This window comes from Diadema antillarum, unplaced genomic scaffold, assembly GCF_040938485.1.
Source record: "Diadema antillarum isolate AM-2024a unplaced genomic scaffold, OU_Dant_1.0 scf00000127, whole genome shotgun sequence".
Classification (NCBI taxonomy): Eukaryota; Metazoa; Echinodermata; class Echinoidea; order Diadematoida; family Diadematidae; genus Diadema; species Diadema antillarum.
The window spans coordinates 1,068,084-1,078,501 of NW_027271016.1; the positions used below are offsets into that span (position 1 = coordinate 1,068,084).

The 10,418-nt window shown below is 40.7% G+C and overlaps 2 protein-coding genes across 2 annotated transcripts; both read right to left on the reverse strand.

Annotated features, from left to right (window-relative positions):
- Positions 1 to 1,287: 1,287 nt before the first annotated feature.
- On the reverse strand, positions 1,288 to 4,114 carry LOC139720338 (ankyrin repeat and SOCS box protein 7-like). The gene is made up of 4 exons (XM_071631702.1): positions 4,025 to 4,114; positions 3,086 to 3,314; positions 1,944 to 2,555; positions 1,288 to 1,433 (listed from the first exon to the last, which is right to left on the reverse strand). The coding sequence occupies exons 2-4, from the start codon at positions 3,306 to 3,308 to the stop codon at positions 1,297 to 1,299; spliced, it is 972 nt and encodes a 323-aa protein (XP_071487803.1). The 5' UTR covers positions 3,309 to 3,314; positions 4,025 to 4,114; the 3' UTR covers positions 1,288 to 1,296.
- Positions 4,115 to 7,223: 3,109 nt separating this feature from the next.
- Positions 7,224 to 7,769, reverse strand: LOC139720368 (transmembrane protein 186-like). Its single transcript, XM_071631735.1, has one exon. It carries the CDS (start codon positions 7,767 to 7,769, stop codon positions 7,224 to 7,226), a length of 546 nt encoding a protein of 181 aa, XP_071487836.1.
- Positions 7,770 to 10,418: the final 2,649 nt, after the last annotated feature.

Here is a 10,418-nt window from a genome sequence, read left to right on the forward strand (position 1 = left end):
GACTGACCTTATTGCTTATCATCCAGGAAGTGTATACTCAGCGTTCTTTCATGCTATAAGAGGGTCTGATATTGAGGAATTTATGAGTTCAAGCCCCCGCAAACATGACAACCATTGACACATTCTCACTATCTGATGAGAAGCAAAGTGGATGAGATGGAAGAATGCAAATATGCTGCAGATATCCACTGTAATACACTGTGAAAACTTGTTGAGAAGGGTAGAACTCACAAGAAACAACACTGCAAAATGGAAACAAAGCCCATAATAGGTCAATTATAACAAACGTGGACACTAGCACTCTTCTTACACTTGAACACTTGCAAGTCAAGTCTGAGCAGGAGGGGTATTGGTTCACTCAATTGATGGTAATGAAGTCCTGTGTGTGTCTGTTCTAAATATATAAAAACAATTCAAGAGAGTGGTAATGTTCAATACTGTACAAGCTGAAATTTATGTGGTTGTTTCATTTCCATGAATTTTGCAAAGAGCCTATAAACTGCAAAAAATAACAATGCATGAATATTAAAAGGCACAAAAATATCATTTCTAAAAGAAACAAAGCTATGCCACCTCTAGATCGTGTGCAACTAGTCACTACTGTAGTTTTAGCATGCTGCATGGGCCATGACGCAGGGATATCTGGGGCATAACATGCTAGTACAGTACTTTGAATGCAGAAGACAGTACTTGTTTATGTACAGACAATTATCAAGTAAAAAGGGTCAATACAAGTATTGTTGTTTGTTACTTATCTTTATTCATTTGTGAAAGGTGAAGTAATGATTTCTAGACCCTTGGGAAACACAAATTAACAACATGCAAAAATGTCTGACAAGTTGTAATTTGCGATGATTATATCTGCACACAAAAATTTCAGCTCGTACAGTACATACATCTACTGGTTTGCACATTCATCAATAGGCGGGTTGATGAATAATGTTTACAGGGTTAGGCTTATTTGCATACAGTTTGTCATATTTATAGAAGCAATAATTCAGGCTGGAATTCAGCTACATGCAATACAATTTTTTTATGCTGATCATAAAGCATGCAAAAACACAGAGATGTTGAAAATGGATCATCGAGCAGCAGCGATTTCAGCATCATTCAGCAAAGCCCAGAACCAGCTCTGTCGCACGATGTGCCCTATGGACTGTTACACAGCAAGTGTTGCGTTGCAGTTCCATCATAGACACAGGCTCATAAGTCAACCTATACATTCTGTAGCGCTTCAGACATTCTGGCAGTTACTTTGGCATCAGCGACGTAGTGCGTATGATTGGAGTCAGTCTGTCAAAAATCGTCCTTGTATCTGACATAGCTCTTCACAACATTGGCTATGGGCAGGTCGCTGATGTGGCAAAGTCGCTGCTGACCTAGGGACCGTCGGATGACGAGACGACAGTGGTCTTGGAGAGATCGTGGGTTTCCTGGTGGGCAAAAATATACAAAACCAATAAACAAGTGCATCATACTGGTTTTCCTTTTCAGTTTTTACAGTGGCTTTGTGGCATGATCAGATATGTCAACTTTGTCATGTACTGATTGATTTATACAGGAGAACATCTTTAAAGGAGAACATCTTTCTTCTGATGAGAAAAGGTAGCTCAAAACCTCTGAAAAGGAGGGTGATGGCTAATAAATTGTTATTTTGATTGCTTATTCTTTTATCACTTCAGAAGTTCACTAAGCACATATTGTTGAAATATCCCTGGAAACCAAGATTTACGAACATGATGCCACTTTCCAACTAAATATATATCAGGCATTCACAAACAGTTATTCATTCAACCATTACTGCTGTAACTTATTGTTATCCACATTAAACATTCTACATTCATCTTGGAACGGGCACTGGTCTGCCGAACTGGATACTCATTTCTGACAAAGTAAAAACATAGAATATGTAACAGATGCATTTATTATTTTTTTTTACTTACTTGAGGCTGATGTAAGTACTGACATGCAAGGTCCTGCATCTTCCATAAGGGTTTTATACATGGACAATGGGGTCTTCCCCTCGTCGTTGAGGGCATGACTGTCAGCCCCAAACATACAAAGCAATGAGCAGCAGTCCACATCATCCTTCATCGCCGACAAATGTAGGGGCGTCTGCCCATCTTCAGTCCTCCCAAGGTTGGGGTTTGCGCCGTGATTCAGCAAGAGCCTGGCCAGGGCCGTGTTCCCTTTCAAGATGGTGTACCGCAGCGGGAAGCCACTCTGTATGTCGATGTCTGAGCCATAGTTCAGGAGGAGTTTGACGCATGGCAGTTTCTCCCGAATGATTGCCAGCTGGAGAGGGCTGGTACCCTTTGTGCTTAGCGCCTCCACACGTGCTCCATGTTGAAGCAACATCCTTACGAACGATTCCCTACCATAGTGGGCCGCCACATGGAGCGGTGTCCAGCCGTCTGAGCTGGGCGAGTTCACTAAATCATACTTATCGTCCATGTCGTACTCCAAAAGGAGTTGGGCAAGTCTTGTCCTTCCATGCATCGCAGCATAGTGCAGACATGTGAATCCTCCAATACCATCTTTAGCACTAGGGCAACCTGAGGTAATATGAGAAGTTATACATGAAGAAGAAAATACATCCTGTAGGATAACATAATAATGCATAAGACAGCCACAAAAGAAATTGTAACATTTAGTGTTTTTAAACCGGTGAGCAATATCTCTTCATGAGAGTGTTTCTATACTGGTGAGCAATATCTAAAATATTGTGCCTAACTACAATTATTGTAGTATCAATGTACTGGACATTTGTAAAGAGACATATCTGTTGAGTGAAGACTTCAAAAAACTAAGACCTTACTGGAAGAGCATCACTCATTTTCTCATCAGTGTGTAAAGCATGTTGCATACATTCACATCATCTATGGGAAAGAGATTACAAAGACATGATCTGGCAGATACTAATATAATGAGAATCTCTCCAAGCACTCTCCACTTGCTTGATATCAATGGGAATGGTGATTGAGAATATGATCCAAAGTGCCAGAGGCATGACTTTGATGATGATAATGTTGTAATAGCATGCTGTCAAGATGGTTGTGTGCTGAAATATGCAGTCATCTCTCACCGTCGTGCTCCAAGAGTGCCCTCAGGACTCGTTCCCTCCCACGAGAAGAAGCCAAGTGTAGCAGGGTCCAGCCATTACAGTCTGCCTCATTGGGAGACAGGCCGATTGAAAGCAGCTCCTTCACACGCTTGACGTTGCCCACGGCGACTGCCTGGCGCGCTTCCTGGTTGATTGGGTCCATGCAGCTTAGCCGCCGGGCCCCCTTCCGGGTAAGAACCCTCATCCTTCTCTGACAATAATGTGAGCAGAGGACCAACCATACTCAGGCAATTAACACTGCACAGGTTACCAAATCAATTATCAACAAGTTTGCCACAACACGTATTATTCAACACAAGCATTTCAGCCATCTGCAAGCAAATTAACATTTTTTTTTTTTTTCACTCAAAAGTTCGCTGGACACGGTATTGTGAATGTCATGATGTGAGTGTAGGAGAATACATAAAATAATGCAATGTGCTTTGAGCCTTTGTCAATTTTGTAGGGTAGGAACGATCAACTTTATACTTAAAAATTTATAGTTTAGATCCAAGTTCCTACACCAAGCAGTCACTGAGTCAGCTTAATTTACATTACAACAATACAAGAAGATAGTTCCTTTCCCTTTTAATACATCATTTATTGAACGACACACTGATGGTAAATGTGGCTAAAATAAATAATGGCTATTTAATTTACGGAGGCATGACATGGTTAGGAGACGACTGAGGGAGAAGAAGCCCAAATTTCTGGTTACATTTTTACAAATAACTCGAGATGAAAGTACACAGACACAAAAGTGTGCATATGGGACTACACGGATCGGATGTCTCTCGTCTCAGACGTAAGCTTATCGGTGCGATGACCGATGCTAGATATTCTGTTTTGTTTCATTATATGCCTCGTCTCTGTAGATCTAGACAAGCACAGATGAAAGTAAACGGTGTGAAATATACTTACTACATAAACGATGAAGCTGTTTAGGTCATAGATGAGGCTTTCACGGGGGAATTACTTCTCGACTTCTCTCTGAAATCTACGTGTTTTGTTGCTTATCACGTCTATGATGGTGGACACGAAACCATCGATTTCGATCCGATCTATCGCTATCGCATATTGATGAATGTGTACTGGCAGAATGATTTCACGAACGTCGAGCGATTGCGAGCCGATTTCGACGGGGCACCTGGTATTATAATGGAAGGGCGAAGATGGGGCGGGGTGCGCGGGGCAGGGGGTGGAGTGGTGGTGGTGGTGGGGGGGGGGGGGGGGGGGTTGACGGGGAGGGAGCTTTAAATGCCACGAGTGTATACTAGTATTTTGAACATAATTTCTATACTAGTACATGTATGATATATCCCCACATACTACAGGGGCGCAGGGGCGGATCCAGGAATTCCATAAAAGGGGGGAGGGGGCGCATTTTTTTTCATTTCTTTAGTTTTAACAAAAAATAAAGAGGGGATGCACACCCGGTGTGCCCCCACCTGAATCCGCCACTGTTCTATGTCAAAAGTTTATATTCATTCGGAAATTTATCAAGCTGTACACCAACAATTTACAATGAATTTTCAATACGTGGCGCACAAATATTGGGCACCTTGCCCTTTGTCAATCACTTGACAAAAGGCAAGGTACCAGAAAATATATATACTGCATAAGTTTCTGGAGGAATTTTTCAGTTCTCTGCTAGTGATATTGTTTGACCAACATGTGGACTACGAATTACTGAAATATATGTAGGCCTACGTGTATGTATATATAATATGATAATATATCCATACACACACACACACACACACACACACACACACACATTTATACATGCATACAGACACACCTGTTCATACTAGGACATGTATTGACACCATTTTTCAGGTCTAGCAAGATCTGCTGTGGAGATAATTTACACTGTATTTGATTTTATCAAAATAAAATATGGAATCGGCAATATTCTGTACACAAAAAATATTGTATTAGTATTTTCCTAGACATTATAGTTATTAAACCTAAAGAATTCTTCCAAGTTTTTTATTGCAACTGATAGACAAATTGCCCTTTGTCCATATAAATAAGCATCAATTAGTGTTTTAGTATGAGCCATGATATACAGTATAATCAGTGCTGATTTAGGTTGTCATAGAGCAATTTATAAATCAATTGTAATTACAGAGTCATATGATGTTATAAATTCAACATGCTCTTAAAAACAAAGCATTATACAGTATTTCTCTGTAGATATAATTTCATTTCTGTACCCAGAACTCTCATTCAATAAATCATAATTTTAATTCGAGTGTTTTTTATGGCATGTACATGTACAGTGATGAAGTTTGTTTTGTGTGTGTGTGTGCATACAAAGTAAAATAAATTACATGCAGCACAGCATATGCTTGATTTTGTGACACCATCAAAAAGTATATAGCATGTCTGCACATGTATTTAGAAAATGCTTGAAAGACTAACTTTCTTTTGATCGACACTCACAAAATTATGTGTAGCACACATCCATGTCAACTCATTTCAAATTAAACGGCTTTCAGAAAGAGTTTGTGAGTTGGCACATGCTACTCTGTCAGATTTTTCAGAGGCATTCATTGCAAAATAAGCGTAAATCATGAAGATCATATTTGAAGGAAAAAAATCGAGAAAGAAAAATCTCAAAATTGTACTGCCTTTGCAACTATGTGTACATGAACCCCCCCCCCCCCCAAAAAAAAAAAAAAGTTCTGAAGAGTGAGCTAAGAATGCAATACAAATGCCTAAAATGTTAATTTCTTTTTTTAAGTTGGGGGGGGGGGTGGCACTTCATGAAGAATTTTGTCAGATTTTTTTTTTTTCTGACATACTGTTATAAGTGACTGAAATCCCTGCATTTATTGGGAAAGCAAATTTGTTTGAAACAAAATATCTGACAAAATTCTTCATGAAATGCACCCCTGGACTTCTAAGATACACAATAATAATTACAAGAGCTCTGATGAAGACCAAATGGTATTAATTTGTCTATTTCCTTCTACGTACATGCATGACTATTATTTTCAAGTGATTGCAAAGCTGTCCAGAATGTTGTTTTGTTTTCATTGTTGCTTTTTACACTCCTACAAACCATTTGTAATTTAATCAAATTATCAAGAGAAATACATGCATACTTCATGTAGACATGATGCAGTATGTACATGTGTAAAGACATCTTTTATTTGAAAACTGCACTGCTATGACATCTTTCCATAACATTTGCTACTCTGTAAGTTATTTCAGTAATAAGAAACCAAAGATTTGCCACAGGTGTAAAGAATTGCACACACAATCAACATTCTATTCCATGTACAAATTGCATGTATATTTACTCAGATATAATCATAAATAAAACAAAATCATAACAAGCCAGCAAACAATAAGTTTCTTTCATCATGATCCCATCAAGATGAAGAACAAATATTTGTGAGACTCATATCATTCACACTTGCTTATGAATGGAGAGGCTTAGGCACAGAAAACTGGCTTTATCAGAGAAACTAATAAAATGAAAAACAGTTCTAGAATGAAAGCATTAAAAAGCAAAACACACAACCCCTGAGCAGCCATTGAGAGCATCAACTGGTCATTACAAATAGTTGATATTGTTACTATTCACTCTTTTCCTATTCTTCATCATTCTGTTATTTCGTATCTTGTTTGATGTTGCCTCCCTATTCATCTACTTTTGTATATCCTTCACAGGTTGTCCCCAATGATTGTGGGATCATCTCAGGCCCACCTCTGCCTTTTGTCTGTTCACCCCTTGCTTTAATCCCCCTCCCTTACCTGTTTGGCTCCCTGCCTTTGACTTCAAACCCATCCCTTTTGTTTTCTTTGTTCTGTGTCCCTAAAGCCCTCTCCTGACTGTGCTCGTTGTGTGAAGTCCTTATAATTATGTGATTGCTTTCCCGGTTTGTTTGTCATTTTGACTCTGATGCTGATTCTGCTAGGATCGAAAGCTCAGGCCCCTTTTGATTCCATTTGACTCCATTGGCTCACTACTATTGATTAAGTCAGCATTTTCTGCAGCTTTTTTTTTTTTGCTACTTTTAATTGATAAGGAATCACTGTCTTTGACCAAACAGGTGGAGGGTCAGTCCTTCATGATATCTTCTCTTAAACAGGATTAGTGACAATGTCAGGACCCAAATGCCTCTTCAAATGCTTCTGGATTGATCACATGTCCATATCGCAAGGTGTAATACAACGTCTGTTTGGTGCTGTATCGTTCAAGTTTCTTCACAATTTCTCCTTCTTTATTGCCCCCTTCACCAAGAGGAACAATATCGTTCACTGGAACCAGGAGATCCTGTCGGGTGCCCCAGAAACTCAGGTGCGACACTTTGATGACATGTCCTTTTTTGTGCATGTACATTGCTCCGATTACTCTGCGAAGATAGAAGCTCATGGCATACAGCATGAAGAGGGCAAATGTTGCTGTGCCAATACAAAACTGCAGCTGCCAAGTTGCTACCACGCCAAGAGAGTGATAGTAGCCGAGTGGTGGGAGTATTGCAAGAGTGAGACAGGTCTGGGCGATCTTGACTCTAGATAGTACTCGCAACCCAACGATAGAAGGGAGGCGATAGAAGGGGATGAACTCTGGAAGTGTTTCTTGGGATAGGACACCATTCTGCTTCTGTTGGTGCCTCATGAAAAGAGTTGATGCAGGTTGGCATCGCATTAAGTTTTGGTTTGAGATTTGATACAGCACACATGTCCTTGGGATTAAACACCCAAATTTGGGGTTTAGCGTGTCCTGTAATGATTTGCAAGGTATCACTTGTGACCTTCCTGCTATCGATAGTTGTCTTGTTATTCCTGCGAGGTTGGTGCCTCGTGTGCTGGTCAGACATCGCAGTATCGTGATCTGCATGATTAACATCAACAGACCCTCAGTGGCATTTCTGCAAATAGAACGTAAAAAGGGTGCACATAGCAACTATCAAACATTCACCTGCTTTAGTGGCATCATTAAGTGTACTAATCATAATTATCTACACTTATATATATATTTCTGCCCCCCCCCCAAAAAAGTACTACTTTACATGTATTTGAATACCAAACCTCACGATGGAATGTGTACCAGGTATCCATACAAAAAAAAAGTTCAAAAGTCCCCAAGACCTACACTGTAGTGTGCTGGGAATATTTGATACCAGCTGAAATATCTGAATGCATGGGGACTTTGCATGAAAAAAGTTCTGCCATGCACTTGATACAGTCTAGTAATAGTATTTATGGACAGCAATTGACAGACATCACTGAGTGATACTGACTGTATGCTGCATCAAACTTCACAGACTAGCTTGTAGCTGCTAGCTGTGGTTTGGATATGCAGGCTCATGTCTGGACAGCAAACTTATGATGGAGATACAGGTCAGTCATGACTCTTAATAGAGCAAACTCCAATCATGCGATCATATCTCTCCCCTCCCCCCCCCCCCCCCCCCCCCATCTCATTAAACATGAATCCAATGAGTCCACTGTGCCACAATTAGTGCCCACAACACTGGATCTGGAGCTGGCCACTTTAAATTGCAGCTCAGTCATACTACAGTACAGATAACTATTATCAGTGATTATCCTAAATAGGATATCCTACTCCTCTGTATGTAAGGTGAGTTTGATACTACTAAAAAGCCAGGTGCTATTTTACTCCTAAATTTACTCCTTTCCTTCCCCTACCCCCTAACCGTTAGCCCCTTTCACCTTGTGTGGAAATAAATTACGAGTTACCCATTATCACGTAACTGAATGTTTTTTGCTCAAGTCCTCAAGGTACATGTCTATACGTAAATACTAAATTACATATCAAATTCAACCTAAATATAGATTCCACCTCCCCCCCCCCCCCCCGATTCAATGAAAACATCACTGAAGGTTTGACACTTACCCAAAGTAACACGTTTATGGACATGTCGGACTAAGTGAACTACAGTCAACAGACTCAGTATTACTATTAGTAGTACTAGTAGTAGTACACCTGTAGAACATTTATACGTCTAGATATCTATCCGTACACAAAACGTTTGACTTTGAGTGAACAAATGTACTCACGCTCATCAGCGACGGGGAAACCGGCAAGTAACTCAAGGAGAAGGGATCAATACGGCAATACACATGGGTCATGCGGCCATGTGTATGTGGCGTGGGTGGGTCACCGACATCGCACGACGATCTATGAGAGGCACCATCAAGGGTATCGCAGTGCTAGTGAACGTGTGGTCCATGGCACTAGTCCATGGGCATTAACCAGCGTTGCCAGGTCCCCACAGAGCAAAATCACCAAAAAGCACGTGAAAAATCACCAAAGCCATTAAAAAATCACCAAATTTGGTAAAGCGTAGGTAAAGCTTCAATTTCAAGACAAAATGATGTCCATTGTCAATAAACCTTTATCAAACACTCTGCGCGCGTCTCGGTGCAATTTACGGCGCGCCGTAGTCACACACACTTAAAGATCCTATATGAAGGGAATAAATGTTCGTAAAATTCGTTTGTAGATGAAATATATGTTGGTAATTGACCAATTATGCAAAAAGTTTGGCTCAAATCCCCGCAAGCATCTAGATATCCGCTATTTGCAAGTCCCAAACATCCCCCTCCCTCCCCCTCGAAAACCAGCCACAGTACGGGACTCCAAAAGTTGTGACGTCACGCCAGGGTAGTTAGAGCCACGGGCCCCGGATGCTCTGTAGAAAAGCATTTGGCATCGGGAAAGAATTTCTGTCAATTTTTTTTCAAAGTCTGAAATCTCTGCTATTTATACTTTTGACACCAACTCTTTACTGTTTGTCTACACTTAATAGTATTATCATGAACTGCTTCTTCTCAAACAATTATTTTGTATTACTATGATCTGCAACAAGCCCAAATTTCACACAATTATCACAATTTTCTCCTCATAGTTTTGGTGCGAAAGTAGATCCGGTCGGCCGTCGGTCGGTATGACGTATCACCTCGCAGCTCGTATCGTATGCATTGTACGTACGTACGTGCGGTTCACATTTGTATCATCGTAACTTTTTCATAGCGGTTCGTTTCGAAATTTCGCGTCGATCAATTTTGAGCTTTCACTCCTTCCGAAAATGGCCGAGAACAGTGAGTTATCAGAGTGATCTTTTTATGGACTTTGAGGAGTACGTTAGTGAAGAGGAATGAAGCGACAAAAGCAGAGAAGGGGACGAGAATATAGACGAGGACGATGGAAGTTGGGAAGATGTAAGCTGGGGAGAGGACGATGGAGAAGTGGGAGAGCAAGGTGCTGTCGACGTCAATCCAGCCGGGGAAGCAGCGGCAGGGCCACGGGTGCCGCAACCCTATGAGCCGC

Coding starts and splice junctions, on each gene's coding strand:
- LOC139720338 (XM_071631702.1), bottom strand. CDS start 3,308: ATGAGGGTTCTTACCCGGAAGGGGGCCCGGCGGCTAAGCTGCATGGAC. Junction 2,556..3,085: donor GGCACTCTTGGAGCACGACG/GTGAGAGATGAC, acceptor ATATTACCTCAG/GTTGCCCTAGTGCTAAAGAT. Junction 1,434..1,943: donor AGTACTTACATCAGCCTCAA/GTAAGTAAAAAA, acceptor TTTGCCCACCAG/GAAACCCACGATCTCTCCAA.
- LOC139720368 (XM_071631735.1), bottom strand. CDS start 7,769: ATGCGATGCCAACCTGCATCAACTCTTTTCATGAGGCACCAACAGAAG.